The 16,629-nt window shown below is 34.5% G+C and overlaps 3 protein-coding genes across 6 annotated transcripts; 2 read left to right on the forward strand and 1 right to left on the reverse strand.

The window, feature by feature from the left end:
- Nucleotides 1–5,114: 5,114 nt before the first annotated feature.
- On the forward strand, nt 5,115–8,180 carry LOC107469735 (uncharacterized). Of its 3 annotated transcripts, none has more exons than XM_016089117.3 (3): nt 5,115–5,346; nt 6,738–7,850; nt 7,939–8,180. In XM_016089117.3, exon 2 carries the CDS (start codon nt 6,818–6,820, stop codon nt 7,811–7,813), a length of 996 nt encoding a protein of 331 aa, XP_015944603.1. In that variant the 5' UTR covers nt 5,115–5,346; nt 6,738–6,817; the 3' UTR covers nt 7,814–7,850; nt 7,939–8,180. The 3 variants fall into 3 exon arrangements, with proteins under 3 accessions (XP_015944603.1, XP_015944613.1, XP_015944608.1); XM_016089127.3 differs by having other exon boundaries at nt 6,738–7,836; XM_016089122.3 differs by having other exon boundaries at nt 6,817–7,850.
- A 1,321-nt stretch (nt 8,181–9,501) lies between these two features.
- Nucleotides 9,502–12,556, forward strand: LOC107469723 (deSI-like protein At4g17486). Of its 2 annotated transcripts, XM_016089110.3 has the most exons (5): nt 9,502–10,043; nt 10,649–10,936; nt 11,518–11,598; nt 11,720–11,875; nt 12,283–12,556. In XM_016089110.3, exons 1-4 carry the CDS (start codon nt 9,890–9,892, stop codon nt 11,857–11,859), a joined length of 663 nt encoding a protein of 220 aa, XP_015944596.1. In that variant the 5' UTR covers nt 9,502–9,889; the 3' UTR covers nt 11,860–11,875; nt 12,283–12,556. The 2 variants fall into 2 exon arrangements, with proteins under 2 accessions (XP_015944596.1, XP_015944592.1); XM_016089106.3 differs by lacking the exon at nt 12,283–12,556 and having other exon boundaries at nt 9,503–10,043; nt 11,720–12,268.
- Nucleotides 12,557–13,071: 515 nt separating this feature from the next.
- Nucleotides 13,072–15,201, reverse strand: LOC107469714 (probable receptor-like protein kinase At5g20050). The gene has a single exon (XM_016089100.3). It carries the CDS (start codon nt 15,088–15,090, stop codon nt 13,717–13,719), a length of 1,374 nt encoding a protein of 457 aa, XP_015944586.1. The 5' UTR covers nt 15,091–15,201; the 3' UTR covers nt 13,072–13,716.
- Nucleotides 15,202–16,629: the final 1,428 nt, after the last annotated feature.

The raw sequence follows: 16,629 nt of genomic DNA on the forward strand, positions 1-16,629 counted from the left end.
AACTGAGGATATACAGCTGGTTATTCCTCTAAATGCCATGCGTCAGCATCCGAAGCACCATCAAGGTTATCATCACTGTCATCTAAATTTGCCAAGAAAGAATTCAAATCATAAGCTACCCTAACATTTGCCAAATAAATCAATAAATAAATAATCCTAAGGAAATTAATATACCAGAATCAGAGCTTTGTTCATCTTTAGAACCCTCATAGCTAGAGTCATCAATATCTATTTCTTTATTCCCTAATCTGGCCTTAGGAGGCTTGTGCTTCTCTCTGACATCAGACTTGATGTCCCTTCTTGTACTTCTTTTTCTATTGCCAGAGTCATTATCACTGTTACTGCTATACATATTGTCTCCTAGAACTTTGGGAGGCCTATACAGTTCATCTTCAGTACTCTCATATGAGTCACAAGAGTCGGTGTCATCTACCTGAATGGGAGCTTCTTTCACTTGTCTTCCAGATCTGGTGAGTCTGCAATCACTGCTACTTTCTTTAATCTTATTACCTTGTGAGTTTTTGGCTGTTTGATATGATGCATTGGATTGAGGTGGAACTGTATTGCCCTAATGGGTGGTCTTCCTGGGCTAAGGGTCGAGTTTCATGGGTTGCAAGGGAGCCTTCATGTGCTGAGATGTAGTCTTGATGGGCTATGGACTGGTTTAGTGGGCTGAGAATTGGGCTTCATAGCTGGTTTGTTGGGCTGAGAATTGGACTATGAGGTTGGTCTTGTGGCCTGAGAAGTTTGCTTGTTTGACTGAGGGTGCATTGTTATGGGCATCTTAGCAGGTTGAGAATGGCACTTCTTAGATTGGGAAGAGTTAATCTGCTTCAAGCTTTCTGCTTCAATATTGACTACATCCTTCTCCATATTGTTTACAATACATGGCTGTGAAATACAATTCTCAAGGTACAGATTGATCACATTTTAGTTTCTCCTATAATCCTTGCACATTGCAAGCAAGTCTGCATTTGTGACTAAACTTCTCAACTCGGATGAAATGGGAACTCCAGGAGCTTTCCACCAACAGTTTTCAGCTTCAATGTATCCCAACTCTTTATAGTATCTCCTTACAAAGAACACATCAAGCGTGTTTCCTTCAACACTCATCAACACTTTTGTATTGTCAGGTTCATATATCATGTCTCCATCAACATTCTTTTTAAACAATCCACCATGGTGAAACACAAAAGTCATCAAAAGACCTTCTATCTACAATAACAGAAATGAAAATACCCTTAGCCCACAGATTGTCACTAGCTATTCTCAATTATAAGAAAACATATCCTAAACCAAAATGTACATGCAACAAACGAAAAGAACCATCACTAAAATGAAACAATCCTAACTAAAAATCATCACAAAGTCACTAAAAGCAAAGCATTCTAACACACTCAAATTCTTTAAGAACAGTCACACAAAGCCTTAGTCACCCCAAACCCTGCCCTAAATCAGAGGAAAACATACAGCACACCACTAGGAAGACATCACGCCACAGAATGACTCAAAAAACATGAAAAAGGTTTGATCCTTACTTCTAACCGTCGCGATGACTTTCTCCACAATCAATGTTGCTCCAGGAGACGATGAACTCTATATTCCGTAGCAATACCTCTTCTGCTTTAATCATCAACCAACACTGACAAAGGTTGATGGCGTGGTTCAAATGCAGGGTGAAAGGCTTAGGGTATAGCTTGAGGGAGACGACACATTTTGGAGCGAAACGTAGAGAGATGGTTGTTATGAGATGGGGTGAGGCTTTACAATGTTTTGAATCTCTTCTAGACACTAAACGACGACACATCAAGGCTTGGAGGTCATTCAATCAAAACTGCATCATTTTCATTGTTTGCCACGCTGGCAGTTAACATCACACGTAAGCCAACGTTAGCCACCTCAGCGAAGGAGATGACGGAAGGACAAACGTGAACAACTCGATTATCTTTCGAGGACTATTTTGATTAACTTTATCTTTCGGGGACGAAAATGGAGATCGAAATATCTTTCAGGAATGATTTTGACTATTAACTCTATCTAATAACTCAATTTTATAGTTTAATTGCTACATTATAACCTTCGTTCTACTATTAAAAGGATTGTTACAATATAGATTATATATAGACCTAAAATCATGAATAAAATATTAGATGAGAGAAAAAAAAGGGTATTTCATAAAAAAAAAACTCATGAAAGGATAATTCATATAAGAGAAACTCATAATATATAGGCTTTGTTTGGGTGAATTTTTAAGAAAAGATCTTTTTTTTAAAGATCTTATAGAAAAGTAAAAATAATTTTATGTTTGGATATATCATGTAAAAAGATCTTTTTATTTATTAATTATATTTGGATATAACCATATAAAAGTACTTTTTTGTTTATTTATTGCGTGAAAAATATTTTTTTTAAAAAAAAATTTAAAACAAGATGTAAATTGTAACTTCTCAAAAAGATGTTTTTTTTTTAATTTTTCTAGTGCTTTTACTTTACTATTAGAAATTTACCAAACACGCTAAAAAATAAAAAAAAGATATTTTTTCATTGAAAAAATAATTTTTTATCAACTTAATGGCGCCCAAACAAACAATATATTATTCCAAATAATACATTTAGGTATGATCTCTAATTTAATGCATCTCGCGATCTATACTAACTTGAATCAATAAAACTCTACATCCCAGCAAAATACTTAACCAAGTCTAATCAAGTTGTTATAACTGCTTTTCAAATCACGCACCTTCTCCTTCCCCTCCTCCTCCTCCTTCTCCTTTCAAATTCATGCACGCATGTTCTTCTTCTTCCCCTTTTCTTCTTCTTCTTCTTTCAAATTCGCGCACGCAAATTCTTCTTCTTCTCTGATGCTGCGCCTTCTTCCTCTTCTTTTTCTTTTTCGTTATACTTCTTTTTCTTCTTCTTCCCTGATGTTGCGTTTTCTTCTTCTTTTTCATTATCTTTCTCTTTTGTTATCGTCATCACAAAAAATACCAATATTTTGCTAAAATCTTTAACGGTTCTGATTTTCTCTGGTGCCATCATTAAGTAATTTTGGTTCATTTCTTAGTTTATTTTGGTTCATTTGTGTGTTAAATTTGAGGTTCACTTTATGCTACTGATAAATATTGACCAAATTTTTTATTCCTTAAGTAATTTTGATTCATTTCTTAGTTTAATTGAAGTTCATTAAATCTAGAAATGAATTGGAAGTGTTTTTGTTGATGATTGATTTTTTTACTACTTATTCAAAATTGAACTAATTTCGGTTTATTTGTGTGTTAATTGAGATCCACTCGATGATTTTGATAAGTATTGACCAAATTTTTTAGCAAAGAAAAATAGAATTATTCAATTATTACTTTATTCAATTGCATTAGATTTCACTACATTCCATTCAATTAGTTCAATTTTGAACAAGCAGTAAAAAATACTCAATCATCAACAAAAACACATCGAATTCATTTCTGAATCCAAATAAACCTCAAATAAACTAAACAATGAACCGAAATTACTTAAAGAATAAAAAATTTGGTCAATACTTACAGTAGCATCAAGTGAATTTCAATTGACATACAAATGAACCAAAATTAGTTCAGTTTTGAACAAGTAGTAAAAAAGACTCAATCATCAATAAAAATACATTCAAATTATTTTTGGATCCGAATGAATCTCAATTAAACTAAGAAATAAACCAAAATTACTTAAGGAATAAAAAAATTGGTCAATACTTAATAGCAGCATTAAGTAAATCTCAATTAATTCACAAATGAACGAAATTAGTTCAATTTTGAACAAGCAGTAAAAAAAGACTCAATTATCAACAAAATACATCGAATTCAATTCTAGATCCAAATGAACCTCAATTAAAAGAAGAAAAAGAAAAACGCAGCAACAATAACAGCAATAAAAGAACGACGATTCGGAAAAAAACACGCAAAAAAGAAGAAAAAATGCGAAAACAAAGAAGGAAGAATGTGAAAAAGAAGTAGAAATAACGCGAAGACGAAAAAGGATATATTTGTATTAGTGAAACGCGTGTGTATACACGCTGATATAATAAAAGTGGTTTTTGTTGAATTTTAAACTAATTTAATTAAATTTGGTTATAAAAAAAATTTAAATGTGTAACTAGACTAAACTTAAATATCAAAATTCTTATAAGTACAATCCTCTACTATTGAAAATAAAAAAAAATTAAAAATATTAAAAACTTGAAATAAAAAAATTGTGACGACTTTGTATTTCTAACCTACTCTTAACTCAAAAGGACTAAATACTTCCGAACATAAACATTATCATGTATTACTATCCATGTATAAATGTTCCACTTTAGAGAAACTTAAAATTCTTACTCTTATTTTTTAGTTTAACGTTGATTTTGATGGTAATTTAGTAAAGTTTTTCTAACAACATTTATTTTGTGCGTTTTCACTCAACAGTTAAAAAAATAAACCTTTAGTGTATTTTCCTATAGAAAGTACGAAGATATATACTAATTTTATTTATTAAATGTGTATAATAAAAATAAATATTAGGTTCATCAAATTAAAAGTATTTATATTTTAATTAAAATATTTTAGATTTAAATTTTTAAAAATAACAATTTTTTATGGACATCGAATGTATCAAAACTCTTCTAATGTGTAAATAAAATAAATGTATTTGATATATTATAAGTAAAAATAATGATATTGTTCGTTGGGATTGAATTTTTCGGTTTCCAGAAATAAGATGGAATTCAATTTAAATGACTGTTTGAATTGAATGGTTTGAATGTGAATGTCAGTGAGAGAGCGTAGATGCACGCTCCAAGGAGACAGAGCGGTGAGGCGAATGTCAGTGACTCAGTGAGGTCTGAGGTGAGCGGCTCTACTCCCTCCCCAAACAAAACAAAAACGGCGCCGACTCATATACTAATCTTTTATTTCAAAAATAAATAAATCCATAAATATTACTAATTACTAATTAAACTAAAATTCGGAGGCAAATGTTTGGAATTTCGCCAGAACAAACATTTTAGCAAAATGCCACGAGCGAACCCTTCAGTGCCACGTCAGCAGCAAGTTCTACTTTTTATATGATTCTCTCTCTTTCTCTCACTTCTGCTCCTATAATTACCACATCTACCTTGTTACATTTTCTTCTCTTTCTCATTTTCTCTCTCCTCCTTCTCCCTCTTCTCTCTGTCTAGCTTCAGGAGCAACCAGCTCCAGCAGCACCCTTTCTCTGACTCTCCCTCCCTCTCTTCTCTGCTCCGAAAGCTAGAAGAGACTTGTTGCTTCGGACCTTCCAATCGCATCTACCGACTTTGATCTTCCTGAATCCCCGCCCCAGATTCCACCTTTTTTGGTAACTAACAAAAGCCCTAATTTTTTCCCTGTTACCTAATCGATTTCCGCTGGTTGGGGTTATGTACCCAAAGTTCTAATATTTTTTAGGTTTTGTATCTGGGTTTCGATCGGCTTTGCTAATTGTTGTATGGGCAAGTTGGAAATGATTTTGTGTGTTCTGGACTTTGTCTGATGACGGACTTTTTTTGGACTTTGTTTCTGCTTCTAATAGGGGTTTCTGCGTTTTGCTTTGTGTAAATTGTTTCTTTGTATTTTTGTTGTTTTAGCGCGGCTTTAGTGGTACTCGAGGGTTTCTGTGGTGGTTGTTTTTCGGGTTGCTTCGAGAGTTCGATTGTTGTGCTCCTAGCTCTATTGTAACTTTTTTTTTTGTTTTTTAATTATTTATGTCGGTGTTTATAATTCACAGAGACAGAGGTTATCTAATATGCAGTGTTAAGCTCGTCTCATGGTTTCGATATATCCCTTAAACATTGTGAAATTAACCTTTGTTTTATGAACTGTTGGTCTAATTTACTACTAGAGCTATGTTAGGACTTTGCAATTCATGTTGAATCATTTGAATCTTCATTTTGTATTGTGGATTTGGCCTCTGTGTCATTTCATATTAGTTTCCTACATATTGTATGACAAAATTGAAAGGACTGATGTTATACATCCATCTGTACAACTGTAACATAGTTGTTGTATATTCTGAAGTTAATGTGTATTGATGATCACTATGCAAAAAAGACTCCTTTTCTTCCAATATGATCATCGCTGCATCTTTTGTCTTGTTCTTCTGATGGTGCAGGCTGGAGTTATGCTTATTAAGCTGGAAAATGTGTACAAATGCAAGTACATAATTTCATGAAAAGTGATATTGCATATGCTATTCAATAGAGTTTGTATTTGGTGAATGAACATGTGATATAATCTAAATTTGTTATGTGATGATATATAAAGATTGCAGAAACATGCCATTTCACAGTGGATGGGGGTAATATGACGCAAGGCGGCAAAAAGTGATAATACAGATATGTTTTGTGTTGTATGGCTGAATTATATAATCTGGTTCCAGTTGAATAAGTTAACCTCTGAGGCATACTTTTATGTGATTATAACTATAACATAAGTTACAGCATTTGGAATGCTGCTAATAATATAGTGCATATTTTTCTGTGCTTAACTGATTATATTATTTAATGATCTTAGCCCTCTCGTTCATCTTAATGACAACTAATCCTACTTGTTAGATAGACACTGATAATGAACCTTGTCTGTTCATATCTAATGATTATGCATGTCATGCTGAATGTCTTTTGGGTTCTGTTGCTTTCAACTTGTATAAATTAATACAGTATTATTTTTCAGTTTTACCTATTTTTTTATATTGATGTCATCTATATGTAGATCCAAGTCTATTTGATTGTGTTCGTGCCGGTGGTGAAGATCACCTTAGTATATTTATTAAACGACATTGAATATTCAGAATGCCAAAGGAGAGAAGAGATAGGTCTTTGTCGCATGATAGTACCAGAACATCACCTTATCCAAGCAGCTCTAGCCGAGTCCGAAGATCGGCTCCTAAAAGTACTTTTGAATCTGAGGAAAACGTTAAAGAATGGGAGGACGCTAGATGTCCAGTCTGCATGGAGCATCCTCACAATGCTGTTCTCCTCATATGTTCATCGCATGAAAAGGGCTGCCGCCCTTATATGTGCAATACTAGCTATCGCCACTCAAATTGTCTTGATCAGTTCTGCAAGTCATTTGCTGAAACCTCTTCAGCGCCTCCTCAAGTAGAATCTCAGTTAGAAAGTCAAATTTCAAGCCCAAATTCATCTCATGTCCAAAGTACTGAAGCAAATACCGATGATACGCAAGAAGAAAGAAGTGAAGGATTTGTGACAATGCAATCTTTAGAAGAGGGGACTGAAAAACCAAAGCTAGTATGCCCTCTATGTAGAGGGCACATAAAGGAATGGAAAGTGGTGGAGGCTGCTCGTCATTTCATGAACGAAAAATCAAGGAGCTGTTCTTGTGAGACTTGCACCTTTACTGGGACATATACAGATCTCAGGAAGCATGCAAGAATCGAGCATCCTCTTGTACGTCCATCGGCAGTAGACCCAGAGCGTCAGCGGAACTGGAGGAGGTTGGAACGACAGAGGGATCTTGGCGACCTGCTTAGCACTCTGCAGACTTCCTTTGGAGAGAACAGGGCTGATGATGGTCTTCCTCCCATAGATGATGGTGGTTTGCTGGCTGTGTTTTTCCTTATTCTTCAACCTGCATCCGTGTCTCGTGGTGGTGCTACAGGAACTAGACTCCAAATGCGTATAAGGAGACCTAGGCTCTGGGGGGAAAGCTATGAAGGGGAATCTGGATCTGCATCTAGAGATGATGCAAATGAGTCTTCGGATGGAGGATCAGATAATAGAAGGCGTCGTGTCCGTAGACGGATGAATCCCGAGGATCAGCAATGATGTGGAAAATATTTGCATTATTTGTAAGAGTTCCCAAGTGGGTGTCCCCTCTGATCCTTTCCCCTTTTCTTGCTCTTAGCATATTCAGAGATAGGCATGAATCATGAGACTTTTGTTTGTTGCAGGTGGAAGGAAAGGAGAAGGGGGAGGAGTTATCGGCTTTGATGCTCGAATATGCTCCATGATTGTGCAACAATTCTGGGTTTGCATTGCTGATTGTCAGGGGATGAAGAAAAAGACGTTACTCGCCGGTGATTCGGTGATATCTGTATATTTAGCATTTTTATCCTTCCCAATCTGTGCTGCTATTTCTCGAGGATTTTGAACTAATGAGTTTGAAATAAAAATCTACTGTTGTCTTCAATAAGTTCTTTTACTCATTGTCTTGTTGCCTGCTTTTGCCTCTAGCAATTGCTAGTTGCTAGTTACTAGTTACTAGTTGCTGCCATCAAGTGTAGAAAACCATTCTATATGCTATACCTGAACTGTTGAGGTGTGTAGTAGAGGAATAATTTCTCTTATTAAGTGCTCCGCAAGAACGTTTCAACGTGATGCAAATCTTTAGGTGTCAATGATTGCCAGTGATTTATAGTAACGATTAGTGTCACTGACAGTTTGTGTAATAAATTTTCTATTTTATAACAATAAACAAGAAGGGGCATGATCACAGATTCAGTCAGCCGGTAGCCAATAGCACAAAAGCAAATTTTATCCATTGAAGTATAGCCGAATAAATGTGGAGGAGGTTTCAATAGGACTTGATTGCCAAAGATATGATAATAATGAAGTCAAGTCATTATTCATTAAACAAACGGGTAGAGGCCTAGAGGGAGCAAAGAATATTCATAAAGACTAAAAAAGTATTTGAGTATTAATAAAGAAATTAATTTTGATGTATCGTTAGTATAAAATAGTTTTTTGGTATAAAATAGTTTTATATGTGTATTAAATACTAATTAATTTTTATATGTGCATTAAATTATGTAATAGCATGTTAGTAAAAATAACATGAATCATATAAATGATCATTTAAAAATTTAATGTTATTTTATACTTTAGCTAAATTGGTAATTTTTTTATATAATTTTTTTGATAAATAACTTTATCTTGTCTTTAAAGCATACGTTAATTATATCTTAAAAATATTTTTTAAAAAAGTGTTTATCTATTTTGGACACATTATGTTAAATTTTTTTTATTGAAAATATAAAAAAATTTGAATTTTTAATATATTTATTTTGTATTTATTAAATAAAAATATTTAAAATTCTTTATTCATGGTAAGTAAAGATACATATTAGCTAAAGTTTTTAAAACAAATAAAGAGGGAAAAAAGAGTTTCAAAAGAAAACAAAAATGTACCACTTAAACAAAAAGAATTAGTGCTTATTCGGTTTACCTCTCAAGTCTCAATAGTAGAACTGGAGGCTATAATAAATTTTGGAGAGATATCAATTTGTATGGCTCTTTTTAATTCTCTCAAAATTAATTTTGAGGTATCTAAAAGTATTTTTCAGTTGAATTATCACTATATTACCACTACATCTACAATTACTCATTATCTCTTACAATTATGTACAGTAAAGTAGTTATTTACACAATATTTTTATTTTTAAAAGTAGTTATCTTATCCAAATAAAAAATCATTTATTTTATGAAAGAAATCCTACAAAAGAAAAGGCCAATTATTTCAACTTACTCGATTCAATCATAAATTTCCCAACAGTAAAACGAATGAGGCAAACAAGAAAAAGTTAAAAAATTTGTTTTATTGATTGATTTTTAAATTTGTTTACAAGAATCCGAATCCAGCAGGAGCGCCTCCCTGTCGATCTGAAAGAAGAAAAGCAAAGAAAGTCGTTTAACCTTACAATTAAGTTAAGGTTTAGGGTTAAGCTTGTGCGTGATTTTGTTTGTTGAATTCAAGGTTCCTTTTTGACAGGGACAGGAGGTGGATCTGTGTCTATTCTCCAAGAATTTCATTTCTTTCCCCACTCCCATCTCCATGCCCATGTCAATAATCGATTGATTCCTTGAAACCATATCACATCATATCTATACTTGTTTGGTTTAAGAATGGGTACGGAGAAGAAGAAAGAGAAGGCGTCGAACTCGAATTGCGGCGGTGATGGTGATGGCTCGGCGGTTGTGTTGAATGTGTACGATCTGACTCCTATCAACAATTACATGTATTGGTTTGGACTTGGAATCTTCCACTCTGGCATTCAAGGTCCTCTCTTTTCTCTTTCTTGCTTTATTGTTCTTAGCACCACATTCAATTCATGGCACATTAATGTTGCGTTTTCTGGTTCGGATCTTCTTGGACTAAACCGGAGTTTACTCCCCTTCCGCTTCAAGATCCCAACTTGGAAATGCTCCCCTTTGATTAAAACAAGCTAAGCTACTCAATATGAGATAGTTGCTTTGAATGATTTGATTGAAGCCTTGGGAATCCGCATCTACCATAGAATTTTGACTTTATGTACTACAATGATTCATATGTGGCTAGTGTGTTTGGTGCTGGATTTCATTTGTCTAAATTTGGGTTATGGATGATTGAGAATCTGTGTTCAACAAATATATAATCAAGAAGGAATGAGTGTTTATGAATTTAATAAATTTATCTGTTTCATATACAGCTGTAGATCGTTTAGTGAATTCTTCCGGATAAGCATGGCGTTTTGCATTATTTGTTTGGAAAGAATTATTCATGTTGGCATTCAGACTTGTTCTGAAGAATATTAAGATTCTTTCACCTATGAACTCTTTTGTTCTGAATTTCTATGTTGTTTTAACTGATACAAGGCTTATTTTTCTTTCTTTTCTCTCTAATAGTGCATGGTAAGGAGTATGGATTTGGAGCCCATGACTTCCCAGCTAGTGGAGTCTTTGAAGTGGAGCCACGGAATTGTCCTGGATTTATATATAGAACTTCGATCACTTTGGGCCATACAAATATGAATTCTTCTGATTTCCGGACATTTATTGAGAATATGGCCTGTGAGTATCATGGGGATACTTATCACCTTATCTCTAAGAATTGTAACCATTTTACGGATGATGTTTCGTTGAGATTAATTGGAAAACCAATCCCAGGTTGGGTGAATCGGCTTGCCAAGCTAGGTAAAGCCATAAGAGAAATTCTCAAGTTAGCTTTCTTTATACCTCCTATGTTTATATTTATCTTCCTGAATTTATTATTAATTAGTAAGACGTTGCTTTCAGCTTTATATTTTTCTCTCTTGCAGCTGAAATTAAATATCCAGCATTAATCTTCTATTTATCCGGTGCTTCTTATTTATGAAGTTTAAATTTTTCCTAAAATTTGACTTGAAATAGAAATTGGAAAAAAAGGAAAAACTTTCTCTCGAAATAGTGTCCACGTATAAGGTCCATAATATCTGCATTTCTTCAAGTTATGTTCAGGGAAGGAATTGTTTCCTCTGAACATATAACTATAACTGTTATTCTGTCTATCTGGAAAAAGGTTTCTTTTCGAAGAATAACTAGTCTTTAGAAAATTTATCATGTTAGAATGATAGCAGTTTTTTGGGCAATGGATCCAATCTACTACACCCTTTTCTCTCTTCTACTTCTCTTCTGCACTTTTGACATCATATACACCCAATTCCAGCACACCATTATGGCATATATAAACATAATGATCATAAATCTAAGTTAGTCTTCTGTTGAAAAAATTTCAGGTGCTTTGTGCAGTTGTCTACTTCCTGAAAGTCTTCAAGTAACTAGTGTTAAACAGCTACCTGAATACCATGAATGCTCAGGTGTGTATATATTCTTGTTCCTTAAAATTTTCACGTCCAGCATTATCTCGAAACATGGAAATTTCGAACTTGTTAATATTTGTAACTACTTATGCTGCCAATTTTTGGTGACTCTTTGCAGATGACGAATTCGTTGAATCCCTCTCAACGGCAACACCCCGTGAGTCAACAGAAATAGATGATGAACCAGAAAAGCACCTTCTGTCACCATCATCTAGAACTGAGGATGTTACTTTCATTAAAGAGACCCCAGTAAAGTGAATATGTTGTGTTTGAGGTGAGAAACTGCCTGGTTAATACAGGATGTGCTCCCTTGAATAGTTATCCATTTGATTTGCAGTGATTCTTTTCTCACAATGTTCTCACTCTTCCATTGTTTTCTGCATTCTAGTTGGTTCATTTATCATAGCTAAAGAATCCAAGCTACATAGTGCTATGTTGCATTTTGTGTATAAAAAAGGTTTTTGTGTGAGGCTTATTTGTGTTTCATTTTCCCCCCTTTTTTATTTTATTTTTATTTTATTTTTTTAGTTGGAAAATGGGGTGGGGGATTATTGGGGCTTTGAAGTATGTAATGTAAATGAATTCCACTTTTGGGAACTGTATGATTTATGGAATATTGTTTTTCTAAGTAGATAAGCCACTTTGATTGATTGATTTTTGTGACAAATCTTTCAAGCACAGATGTGAATGCTTTCCTGCACAATAGTAAAAGAAAGAACTGCCCTCTGCAAGCATGTGAGGGTCAGAAATCCATTTTCTTTCTAGAAACTTCTGTTATTTAGGTTGGTGAAGGGAAAGATGGTTGCAGCTTACAGTTTGGTGAATTACATGTACTCACGAGTTTCAATTGTAGAAAACTATTATTGCATTGTAATATGTTGAATGTCTGTTATGGCCATGTTTATTTTTTACATAAATCTGATCAATATATCTTGCAGCCATTTTTTTTGGTAAAGTATGGAGTCATCAGTCATTATTGATAGATAGGCGATTTACATTTTACAATCTGTTGGGAAATTCTCATGGAAAATTACTATACGTATATTGATATTTACTCTAAAATCATGCAACATGTTAGAATTTGTAGTTGATTTGATGGTCATTATTTACTAGCCAGCGCCTTTTTGAGATATTGTTAGATACTCTTTTATTAATAGTAGTACTATAATTCTTGACATATGGATCCTTGTGATCATTGGACCCTGTTTATCTGGCAACGGCTCAACAAATATACGCTTTCTTCCCACTCCAAAATATATTTGTCAATGGAGTTTGAGGAGTAATAAACACAATGAGTCAACACTTACTCAGTTACTCTTACAAGTAAAGGTTTTCAAATTTCAACTATTAGATCGTTTATCCATGAATTAATTATGGTAAGTAAAATACAAGAATTGACTTATTCATAGGATTTTTTTTTTTAACTCTATTATTAAAATATCGTCGGTTAAATATACAAATTAAAATATGTATCAATATAGTTTGTTGGTAGATATGTTATTATTATTCGAAACGAAGTCAATACAAAAGTCATTATCAAGTAGTAGTATAGAATATATCTCTTATTAAAATTGGACAACAAAATAATGCGGAATGGCGGTTGGCTGTTGCACCACCTAATTTCTATTTTTTCTTAGTCGCATGTTTGCAAGGATAGACTGGTTCCATTCATTTTACTGGTATTATATTTACAAGGGTTAAAAAATATGTTCTTCTATAATAAATATAACTATATAAGACACTGTCGGCAATAGATTCGGTCAAATGAACCTTCAAGCCATTGACAAAATAACAATGCCGGAACTGATGACTCATGAACATTGTATTTCACGATGAGAGAAAGCAAGTATTCATGGGGAAAAAAAGAAATAACCTATGTATATAACTATATATAAATTTCTCACTTAAAAAAGCTGTAGAACTAAGTTTCAATTTATAGAATCAAAATTAAACCAAAAGTAATTAAAAAAAAAAGAAAGTCCCTCAAGTTTAAACTATGTTTGGACTAGAAAAGGTTGTGAATTAACTGGTAAAGTTAACAAAATTTATAAGATTATGGGGAAGTGGAATTCTATACAAGTTTACCTAAAGCCTTTCTTGATTGCAGCTTAATAACTATCTACCAGATAGAATAGTGGTAGTTCCCATTGAGTAGGTTGATGAACAATCTTCATGACTAGACATAGATGTCAATAACCTTGCCATGTTATTCTGATTGTGATCCAGCACTGCAGGGTTATCTTCATCTTCAGATATCAAATCAACAAGCACCATTCTACTATCTGGTGGCTCCTCAACTGTGACACGCCCTTCAAGCATATCAGCAACTTGTGCCATACTAGGCCTCATTCGTGGCCTCTCTTGTATGCACCACAATGCAACATTCACCAACCTAACCACCTCACTCTCCTCAACACCACCACCCCCCTCCACCAGTAATCTCTCATCCACAATCTCCATCAACTTCCCTTCCCTCACTTTCTCATTCACAATCTTTGGAAAAAACTGCAACTTCTTCTTACTCTTGTCCTTTGGATCTTCCACCTTACAAACATTCCTTCTCCCTCCAATCATCTCCAACAAAACCATCCCATAGCTATAGATATCAGTCTTCTCCGAAACCCCTCTTTCCAAGAGCCACTCAGGCGCTAAATACCCTCTTGTTCCTCTCAATGTTGTCATAACTTGACTAACATCCTTTCCAACCAGCTTCGAAAGCCCGAAATCCGCCACAACTGCTCTGTAGCCCTCATCTAAGAGTATATTCTCTGGCTTCACATCAAGGTGAAGAATCCTTGCCCTGCAATCATGGTGGAGGTAGCTAAGTCCTTTCGCCACATCGATTGCCACTTTGTACCTTAAGCTCCAAGGCAAACACCCTCCAACTCTTCTTCTACTATTGTCACTTTCCTTTTTCGGAAAAATCCAAGAATCTAACGAACCGTTTGATATGTACTCGTAAACAAGGTACCTTGGTGAAGAAGGAGCATTGCAGTAACCATATAAACGCACGAGGTTGACGTGTTGAACGCTAGCAATGGCTGCAACCTCTGATCTGAACTCTCTTTCGCCTCTTTCGGCTCCGTCGTCGATTCGCTTCACGGCAACGGAAGTTCCGTCGCTGAGGATCCCTTTGAAGACCGTTGCGGAGGAGCCTTTTCCAAGAAGTGCTTGAAAACCGTCGGTTGCTTCCTCGAGCTCCGTGTAACGGAATTTAGTTGGGACGCCCGCCACTTTGCGCAAGAAGCTGTACTCTATTCGGAGCTCTCTCCCTTCTGACTTGAACCGTGACTCTAACTGCTTCCTCCGTTTGTTGTAACGGTTTCTGATTAGGACGAAGGAGAAGATGGCCACGATCACGGCCACGTCAGCACCGCATATGAGGAAGAAGGCCTTTGAGAGCTTCAACGCGATGCGAGCAACCATGATCACTATGATCAGTGTTACCACTGATACGATGGCTATTGTGTTGACTTTTCTGTCCTCCATTAACAACGCTTCATTGCTTTCCTTTTTCTTTTCGTTTCAAAGCTTGAAGAGCAAACGAGAGAAACGGTCCTCGTATTAATTAGTTTATTGCAGAAGAAAATGTTTCACTTGTAGATTTAAATATATAATATTTGGTTAGTGAAGAAACAGATAAAAAGATGATACTATTATATTCCTTTTAGAGTATTTGATTATTATTAGTTTATTAAAGATTAGAAGCAACCTAGAAATTGAAGGTAAATTGGGTAATGCGGCTTTATTAGAGAGAAAAGACATAAAGAAAATGGTGGCCGCGGTTGCAATATTTAGAGTGACGACCAAAGAATTATGACAAGCGTGTGCTTTTTTATTTGGTCAATAAATGAGTTCCCTAATGATAGTGAAGAGTAGAGACGGGGAATTTTATGCCCTTTCAACGTGGCTTTTAGTTTGGTCAAAAGTTGAGTTCTCCACCCCACTATGACTTTTTGTAAGTATTAGCTAATAAAGTTATATTTTCTAGTCTTAGTTAATTCTTATCATCTTTTCACTGTAATGGCTAATCTTCTCTATGTTCAATTATGGACTCTTTCTCCAAATTTAGAGTAATTTTGAACTTTATTACATTCGTACGCGATGCTGCCCTCAGCTATAAATACAATTTATAATTTTATATGTTTTTGGGCTTCGTCTACTGAACAGATTTCATTTTTTTTTTCAATGTCAAACTTCCTTTTTATTTCAGACTTCTTGCTTTGTCTAACCTTATATTATATTAGCAAAAACGCTGAAGCTTCTTAATTTAACTCTTAAATGCTTATGTATACAATCTGAATACAAGTGACCACAAGTGTTTGTTCTTTTAATCTTTTTCTTGTTTCTTGTTTCTTTTTTATTGGAAACACATACAAACACACCCACGCCAGACACCATGGGAAAAATCGGTTCGCCTCTTTTTTTTTTTCCTGTTGGAGGAAGGGGGTTTTGATGTAACTTGCATGTTTGAGTTGTAATGATCCATGAAGTTTCTTTTTTTAGTCATGCATCAAGTTTTATTTGGGTTATGACGCTGAAGCTTTGTTGTTGCTTTCTTGATTTGGGCTTCCATCTTCTGATGAGCCCAAACAATATCATGCTTTGGGTTGATTAATCCAGATTATATAACAAAAACAAAAACCCTAGATCAAGTCCCAAAACAAACATTACATGGAAAAAAAGAATATCATGGTTATTAAAAAATAATAAATCAGACCATAATTTTTTTTGAATAAAATTCAGGATAAAAATACAAATAAATAACAACTTGCGGTTCCAAAAAGGAGGTTGTCACTTGTCAGTGTCTCTGTTTGGAGTTGGACTTTCATAGTTATGATAGTTTGATCCATATTTCGTTACATTTAGACTTGAATATCATAGTTAATGTAACTCTCTTCTATTTCCGTAGGTATGATTAAGTTTAGAATTCAGAAAATGTAGTTTGAAATTAAAAACAAAGCATGTTATGGTAGAAATTTCCCCTACATTAAAACCTTTGCTAGCTACCTAAGTTGTTAGAAACCT

The sequence above is a fragment of the Arachis duranensis genome, chromosome 1, assembly GCF_000817695.3.
Source record: "Arachis duranensis cultivar V14167 chromosome 1, aradu.V14167.gnm2.J7QH, whole genome shotgun sequence".
NCBI lineage: Eukaryota > Viridiplantae > Streptophyta > Magnoliopsida > Fabales > Fabaceae > Arachis > Arachis duranensis.

What these genes read in the sequence shown, in the direction of transcription:
- LOC107469735 (XM_016089117.3), top strand. Translation starts at nt 6,818, where the DNA reads ATGCCAAAGGAGAGAAGAGATAGGTCTTTGTCGCATGATAGTACCAGA.
- LOC107469723 (XM_016089110.3), top strand. Translation starts at nt 9,890, where the DNA reads ATGGGTACGGAGAAGAAGAAAGAGAAGGCGTCGAACTCGAATTGCGGC. An exon ending in GAATCGGCTTGCCAAGCTAG is followed by an intron (nt 10,937 to 11,517) that starts GTAAAGCCATAA and finishes AAAAAATTTCAG; the next exon opens with GTGCTTTGTGCAGTTGTCTA. An exon ending in TGAATACCATGAATGCTCAG is followed by an intron (nt 11,599 to 11,719) that starts GTGTGTATATAT and finishes GACTCTTTGCAG; the next exon opens with ATGACGAATTCGTTGAATCC.
- LOC107469714 (XM_016089100.3), bottom strand. Translation starts at nt 15,090, where the DNA reads ATGGAGGACAGAAAAGTCAACACAATAGCCATCGTATCAGTGGTAACA.